Source organism: Pipistrellus kuhlii, unplaced genomic scaffold, assembly GCF_014108245.1.
Source record: "Pipistrellus kuhlii isolate mPipKuh1 unplaced genomic scaffold, mPipKuh1.p scaffold_m20_p_10, whole genome shotgun sequence".
In the NCBI taxonomy this organism is placed as follows: domain Eukaryota; kingdom Metazoa; phylum Chordata; class Mammalia; order Chiroptera; family Vespertilionidae; genus Pipistrellus; species Pipistrellus kuhlii.
In genome coordinates this window covers 37,888,351-37,912,011 of record NW_023425405.1, presented here as the reverse complement: position 1 = coordinate 37,912,011, position 23,661 = coordinate 37,888,351, and the positions used below count along the sequence as shown (strand labels likewise).

Sequence of the window (23,661 nt, the reverse complement as noted above, 5' to 3'; positions counted from 1 at the left end):
GCCTAAAAATTCCTGGAATTTCTTGAGCTCTCAATGACAACATTCACTTTTCATCATATGTCAGAGTATCATCGAGCATGTGAATGAATTTTAAAATTCATTAATATAAATCTTTAACAAAAATAAGCATGTAATAATGTTAAGTCTACGTTTTAATCTGTTTGTTTAGCATAGGGTCTAACGCATAATTGACAAGAACGTTGATTGACCCTTTTCTTCAACAGGAACTACCATGTTCTATGAATGAGTCTGTCTTATGTTGGTTGCCAGCATATAGTTTCTGTTTTATGTTTCTTCACTTCCTTTTCAACACTCATAATATCCCATCTGGAAATTTCATTTTTTTTTCCAAACTTTCTCTTGCTTTCTGAATTGGGAAGTCTATTCTTTGGATTCATCAGTCTGATCTTGGCAAAATGTGTCCTGTGAAGATGGTTGTTGATGTTTTGTTTTCTGTTTCTCTCCATCTTTCACCCCTACCCCCAAGGGAGCAGTGATGGTTTTAACATTAACCTCTTGCTCCATTCTTACCAGTTCCAGTTGTCACCAATGATGTGACTTTCCCCTGGAATGCCAACTGGGTCAAGGGTTCAGTGTAAGGTCACAGGGCACCACAGGTGTCACCAGCACCACAATGAGGGTGGTGAGAAGCCAGATAGCTCGGGGTCTGGCTCTCTGACTTTGGATAAGTGACATAAGCTGTCTGAGTCTCAGTTTCTTCTACTGTAGAATAAAGAAAGAAATAGTGCTCTCCCCTTTGTCATTGGGATTAACTGTGACACTAGGGTGACTAAAGCACTTAGCATGCAGCCTGGCATATAGTATGACCCACTAGGTGTTACTTTATTACTGGGAAAGGAACTGGACCACATGCATAGCATCCCCATGATAACTCTCACCAGTCCCATCCTTTTTTCTGTAGCAGTGTAAAGGCAAGACGATAAGAAAGTAGCTATCCGCATCCTCCTGCTAGTCGCTTTCCTCCTGCCTTCTCCAGACCTCACTACCTTTGCGCTGCTGACTAATGCCTCTGCTTCTGTAACAAGTGGCAATATTAATAGATAACTAGATAACTATTTTTGCTGCGAGTATTTCCTTGTTGCGCTCTCACATTTACAGTGCTATTTTTGTAATAGATTAGAAATGCTAATTATACTTTTAAAAAGAGAAGAGTTAGCTATTATTTTTTCTGAAAGAGATCTATTATTGTACGAATATTTAAAGTTGCTAGAGAAAAGATGAATATATGGAAGAAAGCCTTATAAATCTCTTCTATTATTATTAAATTAAATATTTAAATTAGCTATTATTTTTTATTAAATTAGCTATTATTTTTTCTGAAAGAGATCTATTATTGTACGAATATTTAAAGTCACTAGAGAAAAGATGAATATATGGAAGAAAGCCTTAAAAATGTCCTCTATTATTATTAACCCTTACAAATGTCCTCTATTATTATTAACCCTAATAAGTTAGGTCGACACACCTAAACATTAAGTAATCCCTGTCATGACTCCCCATCTTCCATCTTCCTAAGTTTAGTCTTACAAATCCCTCCACCTGATATGTTCCTCTTTTCCATCTAATTTCAGCCCTTTGAAATCCTATTTCTCTTCTGAAGCTTAAGTATTGTCTCCTCTGTCCCTCCCTCTATCCAAGAGGAATGTGTATTGTGTATCTCTTAAGTCATTTTACGTTACTGTGCTTTCTCTTCTTAGAGCTTGTTTAGCTGTCTTAATTTCAATAACTTATTGTAAATTTCCCAAGCTGGAAATTCTCCTTATCTGTGTAACTGCTATATCAACTAATAAATAAAGTCTTTAAAATTTAATTGACTTAAGTGTTTAATTTAAGGATAATTCAGAATCTTAGTGGCTTACTTCTTAAATGGGCAGTAGGGTAAAATTCCTATTGCTTAAAAATACAGATCGTCAGCGGGATTTTGAGAAAGATAAAAATCATAGAAGGGAAGTATAGAGAAAGATGGTTCAAGGAGAAGGAAATGAAATCATGGCTGTCCCACAGCCCACACAACGACAAGTGGCAGTAAATGATGCTTTTTCCCCAAAAAAAAGTTGTTATTTAAGGGACACGGATCACTAGGTTAAATTGAATGAAGTAAAAATAAAGGAAAACAATGCATAGCCTTAGCATTTTGTTCAACAAAACTATCTGATATCACTAGTGAGAATGGGCAAAGTGACACACTTACTATATCATGTGAGATACTAGCCCTTTCAGGGTGTTTTATATACATAGGTAAATTTACATTTTAGTAAGAAAAAAAAATCACTGTTATTTTCATTGGGATTGATTGATGTGAACCACATTTTAAAACAAGGCTAATCTCAAACTTCCAAATCTCCTAAAAATCTGTAAGGGAAACCATAAACCGAGTAATGAGAATGACCAATTATATGCAATGAAAATTAAAGTCTTGTATGAACGTAATTGAGGAAAGAAATAATTTTGATACCATGAATTGTTAGTTGTTAAGGTAACTGGAGCATCAGACTTCCCAGTGTCTCCATCTAGAAAAGGAGTCTATGGGTCAGTTTATGAAAATGTCCATGTGATAGTTATGATACATTGAACCCAAAGTCAAATGAACCAAGAATACAAGAAATGTATGTTATATAGTTTCCTTAAAGAAACCATCATTTGCCCTATCCAGTTTGGCTCAGTAGATAGAGTGTTGGCCTGTGGATTGAAAGGTCTCAGATTCAATTCCAGTCAAGGGCATGTACCTTGGTTGTAGGGACATCCCCAGTAGGAGGTGTCCAAAAGGTGGCTGATCAATGTTTCTAACTCTCTCTCTCCCTGCCTCTCTGTAAAAAAAATCAATTAAAAAAAAGAAAAAAAGAAAGAAACTACCATTTTAATGGCCTAAACAATCACCACTTCATGAATTTTAGAGGAGTATAACTACATTTATTTATCCTAACAAAACAGAGGCAAAGAGAATCTATGTCTTACAAAGATCATAAGATTTTTTTAAAAAAGAACCCTGATCTTTTAAGTGAATATAAAATCAACTCTATCATAACTGCCCTCAAATTTTTCTTATGATTTTCTTTATATGAATTTTTAACAATATACTTAATACCGTATTTTCCAGCGTATAAGACGACTTTTGAAATGAAAAAAAGCCTGCTCAGATTGGCCAGAGTTAGAGAGGCGGTCTATTAAAAAAAAGAACTGGTGTTGCCTCAGAAGTGAGGGGTAGTCTTATACAGCGAATATAGGCCTAAAACTATGTTTTAACTGTAAAATTAGGGGGTCGTCTTATACGCCAGAAAATTCGGTACATCAGAAAAATACTTTTAAAATTTATTTTTCTTTTTTTGCATTCCAAGATAAATATTTCATGGTCTTTGCTCTTTTATACTTTAAAAGTAAAAATAATCACATGGTTCATATTATTTTTATTAAGCAGATTTCTTTTTAAAAAATTTTATGGAACCAATTTTTTTTATTTTTAAATTACAGTTGACATAAAATATTGTGATAGTTTCAGGGGTATAACATAGTGATTAGACATTTACATAACTTTCAAAGTGATCACCACAATAAGTCTAGTACCCATCTACATTATACATAATTATTACAATTTTATTGACTATTTTCCCTATGCTGTACTTTACATCCTTCTGACTGCTTTTTATGACTGGCAGCTTCTTTAAAACATTTGTCAACAGATGGTGGGATAATAAAAGTTTATTTCTGATTATACCTGTCATTTTCTCTACAGAATGGTTTCTACACTAACTTTGATTAGGGATAACACATAAAATATAGGTAAAATGTTAAAAGCACATTTGGATACAACTGATATGGCTTTTACATTTGTTTATCAAAAAAATTTTGCTGAAGAATAGGGACCACATACTGAGTGTGTGTGTGTGTGTGTGCGTGTGTGTGTGTAAGCATTTCTATCATTTTACCGTTTAAAACCAAACAACAGAAGGCATATGGGGGGGAGGGGGAGGCAGGAGGGAGGTCAAGGGGGGAAAAAAGGAGACATGTACTACTATTTATAATCATTCAAACAATAAAAAAGAAAAAAATTTTAAAAATAAAAAGCATAAAAGCTGAAAAATAAATAAATAAATAAATAAATGGCAAAAATAAATAAATAAATAAAACCAAACAACAAAACATTTTTCAGAAGACAGTATGATCATGGGACTTCAGCATTTCCCAGTTCATTTTAATTCAATCCATTTACTTAAAAATAATATTAGCATAGGAATTACTTGATAAGAATAAAACCTTTTTTAAAAAAAACAATATATATATATATATATATATATATATATATATAATCTCTAAGTCTCACAACACTGTGGAAGAAGTTAAAGAACCATTATGGATTTATAAATATTTTTCACTGAGTGCAACTAGATGATTTCACTGGAAAGAAATTTCCAGACCAAAATAACTCTATTTTTATGATTTGGAACAGACACACTGACATTCATTTACTTAAACCAATTTATTTCATTTGGATGCTGCTGCTTATTTCATTTAGGCCACATTAACTACTTTCACTAACTTATTTAAGCTATTTTTAACCAACCTTTTAAATTTAAACAATGGGGAATCAAAAAAAAAAAAAAAAAAAAAAAAAAGCATGAGTTCTGTAAACATGAGTTTTTGTCTTGGCTCACAGCTCACCAACAGGGGATCATACTCCATCAGCTGACCTGACTCCTCTGAGTCAGGGAGATCCTGGACTGTTATTTCTAATACAGAAAAAAGAACCGCCTAACATTTTCTACATTTATCACATGGAGAGACATAAACACAATTAGAAAGGGAACATACTCTAGCTAATTCACCTCTCCCCTTCCCATCACATACTTTACATATTAAAAGAAAACCAGAATCAGGGAGAGGGGAGGAGTAACCTCTCCAGCGATGGCCAGTGTCAGAGCTGAAACTAGAATCCAGGAGTACTCAGCAAGTAGATTATTGGTTTGTTTGTTTTGTTGTTGTTGTTTTTTTGTACAAAAAAAAACCCCAAAACCCATTGCTTACAAAATGAGGAGTGACTATGGCTGCCTAAGTCCAAGTACCCTGAAACCATTCAGCTAATGCCTCCACTCTTAACTTGAATTTGACTCAGTAAGCAGTAGGTAATCCCCGGAGAGAAAGGGAAGCATCTGACCACTTTGGGAAGATTTCTCACATTCACGCTTTATTTTTCTTCTAATTTTTCAAGCATCACTAACAAGGTTTTAGTTTATAGTCCGAGGGAAAGTTTTTATTGCAGGCAAGCATTTTTCACATCCGTCACTTTTCCTGGCTTTTCCAAAGTGGCAGCTTGAGGAATACTGCTTTCCAGAAAGTGGAGAAACCAACACTTTGGGAATCAGGAATTCAAAATCCTTGGTGTCAAGTGTCACCCACAAACTGGCAGATGGAGTGGAAGAAAAAAAAAATTGGGGGTGGGGTGGGGTGGGGGAATGGGGAACATTAAGATTCTGGCTCTCTCCTCTGGTCTCATCCACATATCCTCCAGTCATGACCAAACATTCCCCAATACAAACTCTGCTACCAAGGATGCAGATAATTATTTAATTATTTGTCAGAAAATGCCCCCCCTGCACATTGTAACTAATATTCATACCCTGGTCCCCCTTTGATCCCCAAATGTGTAAGTGCTTTCCAGTTCCTTAATACACTGGATGGCGAGGAGACATCAGCAGCTGGGGAGGGTGTTTTTCTGAGACCACAGCCCAGCCCCAGGGTCCATCTGGGGGTTTCCTCCAGCGCCCACAGTCCCCCAATAACCGTGCGCATGTGACTGGGAAAAGGAACGTGCGCGCCCTGTCTTTTGGAAACTCTTGGGAGAAGTGAAGAGCTGTTATTTCCTGCAGGGTAGCGTCCCTTTTTCTGGTTTCACAAACAAAGCCCGGATATGACTTGGGAAAGGGCAAGAAAGGAGGAAAAAAAAAAAAAAAGGAACAAAAAGTAAAACTTTTTGTTGTTTTTTTCTTTTTTCTCCAGGGGTTAGCGCGCAACCCCAGTCCTTGGGCCGCAGCCCAGGCGGGTCCCCCGAGGGCGAGGTGGGGTCGGGAATCAGGCCCTGGGTCCCTGGGCTGAACCCTCCCGGGCTCGCTGGGACAGGCCCCCCGGGTTTGGGGGTTTGGTGAGTGTGATCGGGGGTTTGAAGCTCTGGGGACGCGGGGCCGGGCTGGGGAAAGGGGCCGGGCGGGGCCGCAGCGCGCTCCACGCGGGGACCCCCGCGCGGGGGGCGGTCCCGGCCCGGCCGGAGGGCGGGGAGGGGGGGCGCGCAGTTATTTTGGGACGCGCCCTGCTTTATAGCATTTCCAGCTGCTCCACTCCCAGAGCTGCCCCTGGGCCCGGCTCTGGGGAGAAGATGCCGGCCCTGCACATCGAAGACTTGCCAGAGAAGGAAAAGCTGAAGATGGAAGTTGAGCAACTTCGCAAAGAAGTGAAGTTGCAGAGGCAACAGGTAAATTGGCTGCCCCAGGTGCCTTCTTTCTCCGGGGGGGCCAGTCTCTCCTGGTTTGTAGGTTTGTAGGTGGTGGTGGTGGTGGTGGTGGTGGTGGTGGTGGTCGTCGTGTGTGTGTGTGTGTGTGTGTGTGTGTGTGTGTTGCTGTTGTTTTTGTTGTGTTTTTGCAGCTGGAAGTAGGGCTTGGGTAGCGCCTGGGGACTGCCAGTTGATGTGGAAATCCTAGGAGGTAAAGGGGAGAGAGCAGGGAGCTGATGAGTAATTTAAAGCCAAATGTCAGAACATCTGAGGCACCCGGGCTGGGGAACCAGACAAGAGAGCTTGCCTGCTGTTAGGCAGTAGGCTTTAAAAACTCAAGCTGTAGGAAGAAGACAGATGGCTGCTTCCTTCCTTGATCTTTTAGTCGTGGGAAGAATGGTATCCGAAAGGCTTTTTTTTTTTTTTTTTTTTTTTTTTATATATAACAATTTAAAGTTTTGAATTACCCAGGTTTGAATTTCACAGGACTCTTTCCAGAGGTGTTCCGTGAGCAGCCCATTGGGGCTTGGGAGAAAAACATTACCATGTCATATTTGTTTGTGACTCTCATCCCTTTGTAATGCCCCGTTTATAAGTAATGAACGGATGCAGTAGTATCGGTTTACTTATAAATACTTACACATATACTGAGATGCTATGAAAACACTGCTGTGTGGGAAGGGGGAGAAAAACCAGTGACTTGACACAATGAATAGGCTTGTTTCTGGAAAATGTAAGGGACCCATTTGGTGGATGGCAAAGCCCAGTGATAGAGCGTGTCTTGACCGCTTTGTTTTTCTCACACAATGAAATTTAAGAGGTTACATAGCAAACAGAGTTACGTATAGTGAAGTAAAGCATTGTGGCAAAGCTGGAACAGCTTCATCTCTAGTATCCCTATGCAGAAGTTATAGGGGGAGGGAAACAAATATCTTCCAGTTATTTAAAGCTTCAACTTAGTGGAAATATTCGTTAGCAGGTCCTCCCTGCCAGTTCCCCGGCCTCCACATCTAAGACACACCCTGCTAGGTCAGCTTCCCAACCTCAGAAACTCCCACTGTATGCCAGTGGGAGAGAAAATTTCCAGGGTAGCCGGGGATCCAGGGAGAAGCACTGACATCCTAACAATAATATGCAAACACATTTTATAATGCACTTTGGATTACAGAGTATTAGTGCTAGGCAAACACTGGGGCTCTTAGAGAGCATTCAACCCTCTTACTTTTAAGAATTAAAAAAACAAAACAAAACAAACAAACAAACAAACACCACCAACTTGAATCCCAATGGGGCCCCAGAGCTAATGAAAGGACCATTATTGGAACACAGCCTTGTGATGCCCGTTGGGTATTCTGTCCATCAGTTGTTCACGTCTGAGCTGTGTGCTCTGCTCCAGCCACGGGCACCAAATTCACAGGCTGAATTCAGGCTCCAGCTAATTGTGGTTCAAACATATCCTCTTGACCGTGGAAAGAAACCCACCCGAGGAGTACTTTGGCAGGGACAGATCTATTTGGAAACTTGATGAAGGAGCCTCCTTAAGTACAGATGCAATTTAGGGGAATTTGAATCTTATCCATAAGTTTATCTGGGTCCACAGAGCCCACGTTATGGATGCTTGCATCTCACTTTTGAGAATTCAGTGTTGGCAAGGATGGAGAGCAGATGCTACCTGAGAGAATGGTGCTTGAAAAGCTTTTACTTTTTGCCATGTGTTAAGCCAGATAACTACATCACCTACTTTTAAATTTTGGATCAGTGGCCTCCACCCTCAAGTGCAAGGAGTCTTTGGGATATGGCAGGAAAATATTAAAATTTATATTTTTGGTTCATTTTTAATCTATTTTAAAATAATTTCCAGATTATGTTTTATAATTATGAATGATGTAGTGACATAGTAGTAACTGCATTTATTTCTAAGTAAATAATTATATACATTTTGGGATACACATGCAAACCTGTTTTAGTGGTCACCATTAATACAATTTGAACATTAGTTATTAAAAATTTAGTGGGAATATTTTTGTCTCGTCTTAGGTGTCTCCCTGGAATTTTGCTTGAATTCTATAATTTTTGCTTCTAATTTCTTACTAGTAATAGAGACCTTCATTTAGACATGAATTCTTTTATTTTCCTTTCCTCTGAAGTACTTTTTAAAAACTCACTCTTGCAACCTCTCTTAAGAATAGACTTTTTAAGGAAAGTATTGAATCCTTTCTCCATTTCAGATAACATTTTTAAAGGATTACATACACACAAGGATCTGAGGTTAGCATAGTAAGTCTCAGACAAGTCTTTTACTATGGCCATGGCTCTCAAGCAACTAACAGGAAGGAATTCTGATCAGAGACAGAATGGGGTGACTGGGCAACTTCAGCCTTTTCCCGAGTCAGACTTTCATTGTTTCTACCATTTTGTGAAATTGAAGAATGTGGCACACACCCATCATAAATGAGAATGTTGGCAGGTGTACCCCAAAACATTTGGGAGTGTGCTACTTCATCTGTTCATTAGCATGGAAAATGGAAAGCACATTTTGGTTTAGTTCCTAAAATATTGTGGACACATCAGTTAACTGCATTTTAGCAGAGGAAGGAAATCATGTGAGTCACGATGGATAGAAATTGCTGAGGATCATTTATGTAATACAGTGACTCTCTAACATTCCAACCCATAGTTAGAAATATATTTTACATAGATTGTATCGTTTATTATATTACATATACTCTGTGCTATACTCTAACATTTTTGGTCTCACTGTAAATGCTGGTCATATCCAATTATATTAATTTCACTAAAATGAGGTGATACAGTTTGAACAATCCTGGCCTAATTCATTCTTCCCCCTCCTTACCTTTAAGGTGTCCAAATGTTCTGAAGAAATAAAAAACTACATTGAAGAACGTTCTGGAGAGGACCCTCTGGTGAAAGGCATTCCAGAAGACAAGAATCCCTTTAAAGAAAAAGGCAGCTGCGTTATTTCATGAGTAACTCTGGGGAGAAACTTTATCCTCAGTGGAAGAACTAGCTTATTTTAGTTTTCCGAAATAAAACCGACATGCCTTTTAGAGAAGGAAAAACTAAATTAAAAGCGGACTTTTCTCAAGCACTTACATAGATATGGTTTTATATAAAAGCTACATGCTTCTCATCTTTGCTCACCCCCCACCGTCTTTAAGGGGGCAGAGAGTATCAAATGTACAATCATGGAAATAAGGACATTACTTGTGCATGACTCACCTCTTTCAGTATATTGCTTGATGCCTCAAATAAAGTGTTATCGCTGGAAAATGAGAGTGTTGGCAATTTGAGACCCCCTCCCCCCGCCTTTTTTTTTTTTTTTTTTTTGGTATTCTCTTTAATATTTCTCCCTATACAGTTTGGGTGTTTGGGACATGTATCTCAAGATGAGATGGCTTGATAAATCCGGTCTCCAATCCAGTTCCTTCTGCTCCAGACCTATGGAGAGTGTTACATTGCTGTGTTTGGACTTCGGCAATGTGTTGGAACATTCGCTGTGTGGGAACTGGGGGACTAGAATCGCTAATGTTGACAGGAGTCAGATTATCTGAGTCAGGAAGGAACCAGGCCAAACCACAACTGCACCAGCACTTCCTCAGCTCATCATCACACAGATCGCGTTCAAAGTGTTCCTTTCCTGGTGGCCTTGGGCAAGTGAGGGGGTTGGGGATCATGAGGGGGCACCCTTGGCCAGCTCCCTGTGTTCCCCCTCAGGGCACTGCATCTCCCGTGTGGACTCCAGCTCTTGGGCATAGCAACCCCTCCAGTTGGGTGGCGTTGACACAGACATGTGGCTCTGCACCCTGCCCTGTCCGCCTTGCCCAGCAACCCTGAGTCAAGCACGCCTCTTTTCCTTCTCTTTTGCTCCTTTCTGAAACTAGCTTGCCTTTTTCCTCATCGACTTGTAGGAATTCCTCGTCTCATTTTGAGCAATCATCCTTCCTCAGTAATAGGTGCTGCAGATACCTTGTCCCAGTTTGTGTGTGGCTCAGCTGTTCACAGTGGCTCCCAGCTGCAGCGGTGTTAGCCGGAGTGTGTGGTCTGTTTGAATCCTTTGTGAGGGCAACTGCAGGTTGGACCACAAAGAAAGGGACCTTTCCTCTTTTTTTCTGAGCATTTTACTCCCTCTTGGTCTAATGTTTTGGATGCAAATTGCTCCAGGTTTGAACCAGAAGGAAGATGAGCAAAACCCTTGCTAGTTAGCTTCAGCTCAAGCGGCTTTTAGTTGCTAACGCTCCCAGCAATTTCAAATGTGGAGCCAGAAGCCCAGGTGTCTCCTGGCTGAGGCCTTTTCGTCTGCTTAGAGATGCACAGGTGTACCTTACCAAGCCGGAGAGGGTCACGTGAGCTCTAGCAGCTTCCTGAAGCCCATCAGCACCCTCACTCTGAAATGGCTTTCCTCTCTCTCCGCGGCAAGAGCACAGGATGCCACTGTGGCATTTGAAAGAGCAGGTTTGAGAGAAGGGACGATTTCCTCCAGTTTCCTGCCTTTTTCCCAGTGCTGACGTCAACTGGAATTACTAAGGGCCCCAGGATAATTTTAGCCCAAAGCATCATCTACTCCAAGGTGAGTTTCAGAATAATAAACACGTATTTCTCCAACAGCGATAGAACCAATAGTGTTTGGGATGGGTTTCTACTATGAGTCATTGAACATTTAGGTGGCAGAGGATTTCAGTACCTTGGTGCTTTTTGAGTTTTACTTGAATGAGCTGTTTCGTTTCTTTCAAGTCTCAAAGTTTTCTCCAGTTGCATAAAAAAGTCCGTCATTTCTGGTTCTTGGTAAAACAGATGAAATCATGTGCTTCCCTCCCAGAGGGCCAAGTTCATACATTTATCTCCTAACTTTTTTGAGAGTTGAGGATTACAAGGCAGTACCCGGGTTTCTGGTAGCCACATTCCCCTATCCATTCATGTGCATCTCCAAGCCTTAGTTTTTGTTTTTCATGTACTTTTCAATCATTTGACAAATTAGCCCACTTCTGGTTTTTCCTTAACAAATAGCCAAGTTGTTTATACTAGATATAATTCTATTCTCTCTTTCTATTTCATCTTAGTAATTCAGCAGACCTAGAGAAATGTGATAAAAATCATTTTGATTTTCTACTAAAAACTTACCGGCTTGCATTATGAAGAAAATAAAAAAAATATGGTAACTATACATTTGGATATATTACAAAAGGAATCTTTAGTAAGTGGGGATTTAAGTGAAATTTAAATCATATGTTCAGTTTCTTCCTAGGATACACATTAAGTTTGAAATCATTTGGTAACTGATAAAAATAGATACTATGATTTGTATATTGAGACTTAGATTCTATGAACTCAAATGAACAAAATTGGCTTTTCTATTTCTAGGCATAATCTATAGTACCAGCTCACCCATACTTGGTATTTTAAAGAAATTTATTTTATGTTGCATGCAAACTGATATCTCCTTATTGTCTAAATTTGTATTTCCTATGATTTTTACAGTTAGATTTTTCTGTACCTTTGATCACTTGCACCCATTTCACCCACCCCCAACTTTCTGCCTATCGTAATCATCACTCTGTATCTATGAATTTGGTTTTTATGTGTTTTTTTTTGTAAGTGAAATCACACAGTATTTGTCTTTTCTGTCTGACTTAATTGACTTAGCATAATGCCCTCACCGTCCATTCATGTTGTTGCAATCAATGGCAAGATTTCCTTCTTTTGTTATGGCTGAATAATATTCCATTGTGTGTGTGTGTGTGTGTGTGTGTGTGTGTAGTCTTTATTCATTTATCCACCGAGGAACATTTCGTTTCCATATTTTGGCTATTGTAAATAATGCTGCAATGGACCTGGGGGTGCATATATCTTTTCAGGTTAATGTTTTTATTTTTGTTTTCTGATTCTCAGAAATGAAATTGCTGGATAATCTGGTAGTTCTGTTTTTAATTTTTGGTGAAACTCTATGCTGTTTTCCATAGTAACCGCACCTACTTAAGTTCCTACCAGTAGTGCACAGGGATTCCCTTTTCTCCAAATCCTCACCAACAGTTGTTATTTCTTGTCTTTTTAATAACAGCCATAAAAGCTATAATAACATAACCTAACAATGTAATAGCTATAGCAAGTGTGAGGTGATATTTCATTGTGGCTTTGATTTGCATTTCCCTGATAGTTAGGGATGTTAAGCACCTTTTATGTGCCTATTTTTGACTGCTTTTATTTGTTTAAAAAAAACATTGGAAGGTCATACAGGAGACTGATAAAAATTGCTACCTGTTAGGGCCAATTTTTGGTGTAACCAGGTAGGAAAGAATGAGATTGAGATTTCTCATGGTATATCTTTCTATAAAGTTTTTGTTTTTTGGAACCTGGGGATATATTGCCTGGTTTTAAGAGTAAAATTAATTTCAAAATAAAAAATAGAAGCAAAATTTATAGTGCTATGTTTAGACTTTGGAGAGTAAGTATATTTTGGTATTAAATAATCAGAAATAAGTTTGCGTGATCAACATACTTTGACCAGTAGTATATTTTGGTCTGTTAAGCTTATCCTACCAGTAAAACAAAGATATTTAGTCAGTAATGGTTATATTTCATCATTATATCCTCTGAGTTTTAGAAGGATGATAATTGAGAAGAAATATACCCCTATTTTGAATGCGACTACTGATAAGTTATCTTTGGTTTAATAGAGAGGAGTGGGATGGTGACAGAAGAAAAGTGCTCTCTGGTTAGAATGAACCCTGACTCCCTACTCTGTGCATTGGGCTGTCCTAATGGGAAGAACATTCAACCACAAAAATATTTGGAGTTCTTTGTAAGCACAGGAGTGTCTTATCTTTAGTCTTAAAGGTTACAGTGGTGAGTTAGACAAAGTCCTTAACATAGATTTTATAGAAATGATAATAAATCAGAAATCAATGGAGATAGAATATATATGATATATAAGTTAGGATAAGTAGGAAAGTGGTTTTTGTTTGTTTGTTTTTTGTATTTCTTGAGGATGATGATGATTATGGTGATAATGATAGCTTATACAAATGAATTCCTTAATATTTGTCTGGTATTGAAGTAAGCTTTTTACAAAGATTGTCTTTTAATTCTTACAAGTACCTTATGCATGGGATAAATAATTTACACAAAGTCATAACTAGTGTAACTGGCAAAACAGAGACTGTGCCTTATCATTATGCAAAACTACCTCTCTTGTGGAAGCCAATGCATATGCAGAGTTAAAAGAACTATTAGCACAGCAATCTTCTGAAGTGGCTTTTGGCATAGATAGGTAAAATAAGTCAGCTACTATAGCCATAGAAAATTTTAGCCCTGGTGTAAACATAGAACTTTATAATAACATTTTAGTTGTTGGTTTCTTTTCTTTCATCACAGCCTAATACAACAATTTTAACCTATAACAAGTAGGTAAATGTTGCTTTCATAATAAAAATCATATCATGAATCAATTATAACAGTAATAAACTTTAATTATATATCAAATAGCTTTTGCTCATTTGCTGAATAATATACTCTCTTAGATTAGTGCCAGAATTTTATCTGATAGAAGCTACATGAATAATGATAGAATGCCTAGAAGAAATAATTGAGACTCTGTAAGGACTTTCTGGGAAATATCAAAATGATTAAGTGACAGTCAGCCCCAGAGAAAGGCCTAAACTTACTAACCAATCTTTTCTAATAAGTGATCAAGCTTAATCTCTGTAAAAACCTATATGTTAAATCTAATAAGCGTAGCCATAGGCTTTAGCTGTGTCATCTCAGCCTTTTCTTACAGTCAACCTGAGGCAAATGATGTTAATGACCTACACCACAGAGTTGGTTTGGGAATTAACGGGCCTGATTACTGAGGCTCTGAATAGAGCTCTTTAAATCCATAAAAAGTCCTTGTGTATTGGCAGTGAACACCTTCAAATCCCTTTTGGAAGTAATCAAATTCCATGAAGTAGAGGTACATGAAAAATATATCTATTCCATAGAATTGGTATATTTAGTCAAACTTTCACGGTTTTCTTTGGTACTGTGTAGGGAAGCAAGGAAAGGGAGTTGGTCTTGCTTTACTGAGTGTTTTGAAATAGTATAAAATAGAATAACAAGGTCTATGTATCTCAATCTAAGAGAGAAAGAAGGAAGAGGAGAGAAATGTTTAAACATATATTAAACAAATTGAAAACGTAATCTAAAAACTCTAATACTGATGTAGTTCATTGATTGCTTAAAATATTCAAAGGTCATTGTTGCTAAATGTTTCCTCTTTATAACTAAAGTTAAGTGTTAATGAGGAGCACCACAACATGGGTATGCATGCCCTTTAATTGCCAATATCCAGACTCCCCTATGCTCTTTTTTAATTTTAATTAAACTTTGTATGCAATTGGGCTTTCAGCTGATTCTTATTTACATATTTTAATATAAAAGCAAATATAAGGTACAATAAATTGATATTTATTAACATTTGGGTTTTCAATTTGGGGCAGGGAGTAATTTAGACATTTAAAAATCATTTGTTTTCATTTGGTTCAACAAATGGACTAGGAGTCTGTAAACATGACAGTCTATGGACAAGTTCAGCCAATATTTTTCCTCATTCTAGGAACTGGCAGTTGAAACAAATGGGTAGTGACATTAATCAAGTCCTACTAATTAAGCCGATTTTATGTACAAAGTATAAGTGGATTAAGTGTTTGAGAAAAGGAAGGGTAATAAGTGAACAAATAATGAAAGACTAGAACATTTCTACTTTTTTTTATGGGAACATTTCATGGCAGGAGATGTAGTAGCTTAAGTAAAAAAAAATAATAATTTGTGAAATATTAAACGAAGAGGGAGAAATTTTACTTACTGAGAGGAGCTTGGCAAACCAAAAAAGCACTTAGCAAGTTTATGTAACAAGAGCAGAGGAAACCTATAGATAATGGGGTCTATTGCCTTTGGTAAAAAGCCTTTAAATGCTTTTTCAGCTGTTGTGGGTAACAGATGACCCCAAATTCAATGACTTTGAACAATGCATTTGTTATTGCTTATGAGTCGGCCAGTCATTTTATCTGGGGTTGGCTCTGTTGATCTTGGCTGGTTTCACAATTCATCTGCAGTCCCCCTGATGGGTCAGCTGGAGGCTGGCTTGTTAACTGGGAACTGGCTCCAAGTTAACTGGGGCAAAGTTGGTGACTGGGTTCTTTCACCTTTTAACAGTCTCACCTGGACTTATTCTCATTGTGTGACAGGGTTCTGAAAAGAGAGTGGAAGCATACACGGTATCTTAAGGCTTAGAGAAATAAAACACCATCCCTTCCACTGCATTCATTTGTAGAAAGCAAGACCCAAGGCCAGCCCAGATTCAAATGGAGGGAAACTATGCTCCCTCTTGAGTGAGGGAACTGTCAAGTCACATGGCAACAGGCGTAGATACAAAGAAGGGTGGAAAGGTCGGGACATTTTACAATCTTTCCATACCATTGGATGAGGATTTTGGTTTCAACCTTAGGCAGTGGAAGCCAATAGGAATAAGCTAGGGATAGGTGAGAAAAGAAGCTTCCTTAGGATGAACCAGAAGACTCTAATGCTACCCACAAACTGCGGGGATGGTCAGGACACATACAATAGTTCACAAAGGTGGGAGGGGCGCATTAGAATCTGTTGTGGGAAGAAAAGCATCAAGATGAATGTGAGAGTTCCATGACTGAAAAACTGCTCACAATTAATATGGCAAAGCTGAGTTGCACCTGAGAGAGAAGGCGCAGCCCCTTGAAATTAACTTGACTAACTCAAGTTTATTGACACCTCAAGTTCTGGAAAGCAGAAGACCGCAGGTGCGAACCACACCCTTTTCACATGTTGTAGAGTAGAACAGATTCCTGCAGCAGGATCACCTCTTCACGTAGAATTCGTTTTCAAGAGAGCCAGGCTCTGTGAAATCACAAGCTTTTATTTCTGTCCCCAACACTGATCAGCCAGTCTGGTGAGGGTAAAGGCTACAATAAGCCAATCCTGCCAATATTTCAGAAACTGATCCTATTGTACCACTCTTAGCTCACTTCCTGGGGAAGTCTGCATTATTTTTTTTTTTCTAGTCTTTTTCTAGCATTCTACCTTCGATGGCTGAGATGAGGGAGATGTCCAGAGAATTTGGGTTTGCTATTTAATTTATTCCTCACCTCCCAAACTTGCTTGTGTTTTGATTGCTTTGAACATTCTGCCTGAACATGGTCTTTAGAGAGAGTCCTATTGATATTTCTTTGGGTGTATGTCTGTGTTGGAACTTCTATTCTTGGTGCATTACTCTTTGAGAGTAATCCTAACCAGTATTTCTGAGGTTTCTGATTTATTTTACAATGCCAAAAGTTTCTCACATAATTCCTCATCCTTTGCTGTAGCTGAGGGGGGTGTAGGTTATCTAGAAAGGAAGGAGTTAGAGAATACTCTATGATTAATGAGTAACACAATCCCAAATCTTCGGGCACACATAGCATGAGCTTCAAGTGTGACACAGCCTCGGTGCATCCATTGACTTGGTAGCTGACCCTGGAAATATGATTCTTTTATCCATTTTAGAAGGACATTTCCCAAGTCATTAGCATGTATTTGTATAAACTGGGGGGGAAAAGATGGGTGTGTAAGGTTATGCATTTGTCATAAATTGGAAGGAATATAGGTGATTTTATAAATTTATTTTCTTTGGGGTCATAAATCACAATGATACACTAGATCAGGGGTTGTCGAATTTTTTCTGTAAAGAACCAAATAGTAAGTATTTGAGCCTCTGCAGGCCTGTGCTATCTCTGGAACAACTACTCCAATATGAAAGCAGCCAAAGACTATAAAATACATAAATGAATGGCTCCAGTTGTGTCCCAGTAAAACCATTTTTATAAAAAAACAAGCAGCAGGCTAGATTTGGCTCACAGGGCCCTGCTCAACACCAATGCTTTCAAACTGAGTGTTAATACCCATTAATGGCCAATTTCATGGAATGTTACCAATATTTTAAATACAATATCAGCATATATTCCATATAGTATAGAGTATTTGTCTTATAAATATGTGTTCAAGTCAACATATAGAATTAATGTTTTGTTGGTTGCAGTCAGTAACAGCTGATGTAGAGTGTTAGATCTGGAAGTTCAACAGGTGATAGCATATAGTAAAGACATTAACCTCGTCCAAAGAGCAGTCTGGTCTTCCCCTGCCTCCTCTGGAAGGTCCTCTCTAGGCCCTGTGTCCTGTTTGAGTGTCTTTTTGCCTGAGGACTTGGGCCAGGATCAATAGTAGTACCCTGTGATTTACGGTGAGCCTTTGAGGCATGTGGTGATCGGCTTGACCTGTGCAGAAGCTGAAGACTGAAGCCAGCCACCATGGAGTCCCAGTAAAGAGTTTGGACACCAAGGCTTGAGTGAATTTCCCTGTTTGGCAGTACTCCATGCATATTGTAACACATTGTTTCCCAGAGAGCGGTGTTGTCCATGACACCCCTGGGGGAAGGCAACTGATAACTCTGTCCTTGGAACTTTCCTGGACTCTGCCCTGTGCATCCCTTCCCGTGGCTGATTTTCATGTCTTAGCTATAGTGAACTGTCATGCAATCAAAATGGCTTTCAGGGAGCTCTGCGCAATTAGTGACTCTCAGGGTGGTCCTGAGGACCCCTGGGCTTATTGCCGGTAGCAGAGGTGAAGGGGATTTGGGGAACTGTGTCCTTCTAACCTCTACAATGAGGAAACTGCGGGCCTGTGGCATTTATAAAGGTTGTGCTGCAAATTCGTGGCCAAGTCACAAGGAGAGTAGCCGGTGTGCAGTCTCCTTACTTAGAAACTTCTTCTTACTCCTGTACCTATTCCTGCTTCTGGCTAACATGTGTTGAGTTTATCTGACTTTGTACATAATGATTCTTTGATTTTTCACAAGGACCCTATAAAAGTTAGACTAGAATCACCACCATTTTACTGCAACAAAACAGATGTGGATAGTTAGGTATATTTCCCAGGTTCATGCTGGCTTTAAATGATAAAACCAGGATTTGAAGGTGAGAGTCTGATTCCACTTGAACCTCATTTTCTTTTTGCTTAATATCGTTTTTCTTAGATGTTATACGTTCCATTCTCTAGTGAAGCTAATTTTAATTCCTTTCATGCAAATCCATCAGGTTATCTGGCATATACGTGTATACTAAAATTCACTGTATAGATCTTTTGCATTCCCTTCAGTAACATGGCATAGTTAACCTTTAGTAAGTAGAGGTTGATAATGGATGAGAATAAAAGAAATAGGACACTGGGTTAGAATCCCATGCACCTTCTTGACTTCCCTCGTTGTTGACATATTTGTTTTCTTCTGCATCTTTTTCTCCTCTTTTTCCTCTCCCTTCTTTTTTCTCCTTTTCTTCCCTCTTCTTCCTCTTTTTCTTCTCCCCTCCTCCTCTTTTACCTCCTCCTCTTCCTTCTTCTTCTCAAAACCTGAATAGACTAATCTCAATTCCTTTAACTCTTAAAAACTGAGTAAAGCCAAAATTGCAGTTGATGTAGTATTTGGTTGGACTTTGTTTGAATAGATTTTTGCTACAATCCTTCCCTAACAGGGTTTTACTGCTGTTTACTGCATGATGGAATCCACATTTATCTTTTTTATCCCGACACTTAAGAGTCAGCATATCTAGAAAATGAAGTCTGAGATTAAAAAGCAATGAAAAATCAGGCTCTGTATAATTCCTATCAGTATCATTTATCATGTGCCTACAACTGAAATCAAAAGACTCTTCTAAGTATGTATTTCATAATTCAGGCCACTTAAAGTTTTTAAATAAAAATATCCCTTTTGAATTGTATTTTCTCCTTTTCAAAATGCTTTTATTTTTTTTCAAACCCTGATTTCAGATTACTGATGAGGAGACTGACCAGTGAGAGTAAGAAAGATGTTTTCCTATTCCTCATGTGTTCAATATTCTAGGAAAAGCTGGATTCGGGGGAGGAGTGTGTGTGTCAATAAACCATAATTGATAAGCATAACACTTTTGGGGTGGTAAACACACAGTACAATATACAGATGATGTACTGTAGAAATTGTATACCTGAAACATATATAATTTCATTGATCAATGTCACCACAATAAGTTCTACTAAAAAACACTGATAGTGACTTCTAATTGTGTGGTTCTTTGATGTTTTCTGTGCCCCATCACATTACTTCATTGGATCCTGAGAGGTAGGCAATATGAGTATTCAACTTCATGTGATGTTGTGATTTATATTAAGGAATATCTATGTGGTCTTTGTGCCTGCCCATTGTTGGCCTAGGGCTCTTCAAACCTTTGGAAATTTCCTGAGCGAGGAGAGCCTCAAAGTGGAGGCAGTCACCTGCTAACTTTGCTTCCTCCTTGATGATATCAGAGACCTGGGCTCCACCCCTCCCTTTACTCTCCTGCCAACTTCTAAAATAATGAGATGATTCTGCACACGTCAACCTCAGGGTTCTCAAACTCTTAACGCAGGTCATTACAATAGCAGTTGTGCTCATCCAGCCATTGCACTGTGCCGTGCTACTTTACGCTGTGCCATTTAAAGTGTTAAAATACCAGTGTTTTTGTTACTATGTGGGCAATTTGGGGTATTAATAATTTCTATTTTGAGCTATTCCCAAAGAGTATTAAAATCTGTGTACAAAATGATAGTAAACTTTTTTAATGCAAAAGGAATCTATGGTGTTAGAGGTCAAGACTGTGGTTGCTCTGGGGTGTGTGTGTGTGACAAAAGGGAATAGGAAAGGGTTTCTGGGATGCTGGTAAGGTTTTGGTGTTGTGTGAGGTCCTTAAATATACAATGGTGCCTGCTTTGTGAAAATTCTTTGTGCTGTCTAATCTTATGATAGATACACTTTTACTACCACATGGAAGATATTCTGATTCCCCACCCCCACCCCCACTCCATGAAGCTGCCTATGATATTTTTCTGTTTTAATTCTAATCCCCCAGGTTACTGATGAGCTGAGCCTATTATATTTTAGTCACTTGTAGTTCCCCCCCCCCCCCCCCCGCCCCCAATCCTCCAAGGCCAGTTTGTCTTGCACTTTCTGAGGTTCATGATAGAATCTTAAAAAGTGTGTGTATGTGTGTATGGGGGTTGGGGAGACAATGGAGAATAGGGAGTGTGTGGTAGGGGGCTGTGGGAGTAGAAGACAGTAATGAAAGGTTGGAGGTCAGTACCTCTTCCAATTCCCAGATCATCTCTGCAGGCTGATTACTGATGCACTTCACTTTCCTTCGTTTCTTATGCTAAGCCTGACAAATTGTCAGGGACCTGACCCCTGCTGCTCTTAGATGATTTATTTAAACAAGGACTCTCTTTCTGGATCATCTGAGCCACAAGGTCAAAAGCACTTCAGGCCTGGACCCTGACCCTTTTTCAGGGGGCAGCACCCTGGGGCAGACTGTAGAATATAATGACACCCACGTCTTGCTTTGTGATAAATTACCAACTTCAATATCAAACGATCAGTGTTGTCCATTTGCTTTGATATTGCAGTTCCGATGGTGTTTCATTATCTTCTCTTTCTCTTAACGTCTGTCAGTGCTGTTTTATCTTAAAATTCTTTCATCTTCAATCACAAACTTGTGAATTGACTAAGCCTCCATCTCTCCCCCTCCCTTGTATAAATCCTGAGGTTTGTCCACATCTGCCTTCATAATCCCTCCACTTTACCGAAACCCCACCCCCCACCCCCATCCCATTCTGGTTTTCTTTGCCTCTATCCAGCCTGGATCAGGTATTCAGCATTTTAACATCATACTAGGATCACTTCGATGTCAGATCATTTCACACTATCCTTGAAGAGTTTGACAAAAATCACTCCACTCTCCGGTTACATCCTGTGGGAAGCAGAGGCCTGTGTGTGAATTCCTGAGACTTACTTTCTCCAAAAAGTCACCTCTGGTTTTGAATCTACCCAGCTCATCCCTCCAGCGGCTAGCCCACTCACATTTCACCTCCTGCCACTGTTCTCTGCTCTGAGCCTTCATTTCCCCAGAGTTCTTCTCATAGGGCACTTCTGTATGTAGTTGATATTACTCACTCAGTGAACTGGAGTTTACAAGTAAAAGAGGAAAGGACCTCGAGTTGGGCATGTTGTCTCTGGTACTGTCATTCCAGCATCCTTCTGTCCAAGCCTTGCTCTCCAATCCTCCTTCAACATTTCTCCATGCCCTTCCTCTATTTTCTTTCTATTTCACCTCCAAATTCTAGTTAATTTTTAGTGAAAATTAGCCATGGGAGTCTGGAGTTTATTTGCTCCCAGGATGTTGAGTAGGTATGGAGAAAACCTCCCTAACCTTGTCTAGGCCCTTTGCTGCATGGGGATTGTTTTCCTGGTCACTGTTACCTATCTTTTCTCTCTCGAGCTCTCCACTGCATCAGTTAACCATGTTTCTCTTTTCTATTCAGCAGTTCAGTGTTCTTTAGCCTGCCCTTTTGCTGATAAATGTCCTACCCTTTTACTCAGTGCAAACGTTTGAAATATCAGATGTGTACTCTCTCCCTTTTTCTCCTTCCACATGAGAAAGAGTCCAATGCTTAGTACCTTTTCTTTCTTGGTCTCTTTTTTTATTTTATTATTTTTTAATAATTACTTGATTAAGGTATCACATATTTGTCCTCATCCCGTCCATTCCCATCCCAAACCCCTCCTCACGCATGCCCCCGCCCTCTTGGTCTCTTTTCTGATGAAGAAACAAATATTTTCTTTTTTTTTTCTTTCTTAAAATTCTTTTTGTTTTTATTATTTTGCTAAGCCTCCCTTGCTCTTGTACTCGTGGATCTCCTGGGATATAAGTCTACACGTTATGCTATATTCCTTAGGTTTTCTAATTTCCACCCTTGATTGGTTTCCTCTTTTCTGTCTAAAAATGTGACTTGCACTTTCCACCCAAATCAATAACAACAACAACAATTATAACAATAAAGCCAAAGGAGAAAGTTCCCCTTGTTCCTGCCCCCTGCGGGAGCAAGGCTGCCCATGCTTTCATTCACGTCTGTTTCCACTTCATAGAGCGCTGCCTGCATCCTTTGCCTGACTCCATTCCTCGCTAATTACTCATTCTTTGAAATCTCTCAATCTCACTCCCTTCCCTTCTCACTAACTTTCTCCACATGGCTTTCCAACTGTCAAATCTAGTGCATTTAAAGTCTCCTTCACTTGTGACCTTCTCTCTCATTGGAAGCTGCTTTCCACTCAAAGCGCCTTAGTCCCTTGACTTTGAAACCTCGCCCACCACGTTCCTCTGCCTGCCTCACTCCCTTGGAGCTTTTCCAATGTGTTTGGCAGCAACTCCTTCCAAGCTCTTGTACACAGACGTGCCATGATCCCGCCCTTCAGACCCTTCCCACGAGGAATCTCACTATTGATCTAATCATACATGTCCTCTTTCAGAAAACTTCAATGGCCTTATTTTGCCTGTTTACAGATAAAAGTATAGACTACTCAGGATGGCTTCAAGGTTCTACACTACACATTTTTAATCTACCATGTTAGATTTGTCTCCCATTATTCTTCTGTATATGCCCGCCCACGCGATTGCTGGCTGATAGCCAAGTAAGCCTTAAGTTTTTTAGTCGCCCATCATGGTATTGTATATGCCATTTACTCTGTCTGAAACTCTGTCTTCCCTCCCCACATTCTTGTCCAGATGGCCCCAAGGTAAGAGTACACATTGAACAAGGGCTTTCCAACTACTTCTGGGTTATTCAAATAAGAAACTTACTTAACAATGAGGCTTTCTTAAAATGTTATGCTTTTATACGTATCCTTGGTGAGAAAGGTAGTTCTAAGTGTGAACACCAATGCAAAGATTGGTAAGAAAGATGAATAAGTTGGCTAAAGAAAATAACTATTTGTAACAATAAAACCATTAACATCAATATATTCCTTAAGTTTATTTTCCCTCTAATCTCTTAAATTCTCCATTTTCAAAAGAGAAGACATGCTGTTCTATTTATGGAAGTGTCACATACTATTAGAAAGCAAGTCTGTTCAAATTAAGAGTTTGAACATGACTATTACATATTTTTTAGTAAGAAAGGTAAAATGTTAGAATATTGTTCCTCGATTTTGGTTTTATTTTGTATGTTTTTTTTCTAATTACTTAAATAGCACATGTTTCTGTGTGCTA

General features: G+C 39.0%; 1 protein-coding gene across 2 annotated transcripts; it reads left to right on the top strand.

Annotated features, from left to right (window-relative positions):
- Window positions 1-6,065: 6,065 nt before the first annotated feature.
- On the top strand, window positions 6,066-9,793 carry LOC118714288 (guanine nucleotide-binding protein G(I)/G(S)/G(O) subunit gamma-11). Of its 2 annotated transcripts, XM_045578430.1 has the most exons (3): window positions 6,066-6,154; window positions 6,331-6,481; window positions 9,361-9,793. In XM_045578430.1, the coding sequence occupies exons 2-3, from the start codon at window positions 6,386-6,388 to the stop codon at window positions 9,484-9,486; spliced, it is 222 nt and encodes a 73-aa protein (XP_045434386.1). In that variant the 5' UTR covers window positions 6,066-6,154; window positions 6,331-6,385; the 3' UTR covers window positions 9,487-9,793. The 2 variants fall into 2 exon arrangements, with proteins under 2 accessions (XP_045434386.1, XP_036285304.1); XM_036429411.2 differs by lacking the exon at window positions 6,066-6,154 and having other exon boundaries at window positions 6,288-6,481.
- The last annotated feature ends 13,868 nt before the right edge of the window (window positions 9,794-23,661 follow it).

Coding starts and splice junctions, on each gene's coding strand:
- LOC118714288 (XM_045578430.1), top strand. CDS start 6,386: ATGCCGGCCCTGCACATCGAAGACTTGCCAGAGAAGGAAAAGCTGAAG. Junction 6,482..9,360: donor TGAAGTTGCAGAGGCAACAG/GTAAATTGGCTG, acceptor CTTACCTTTAAG/GTGTCCAAATGTTCTGAAGA.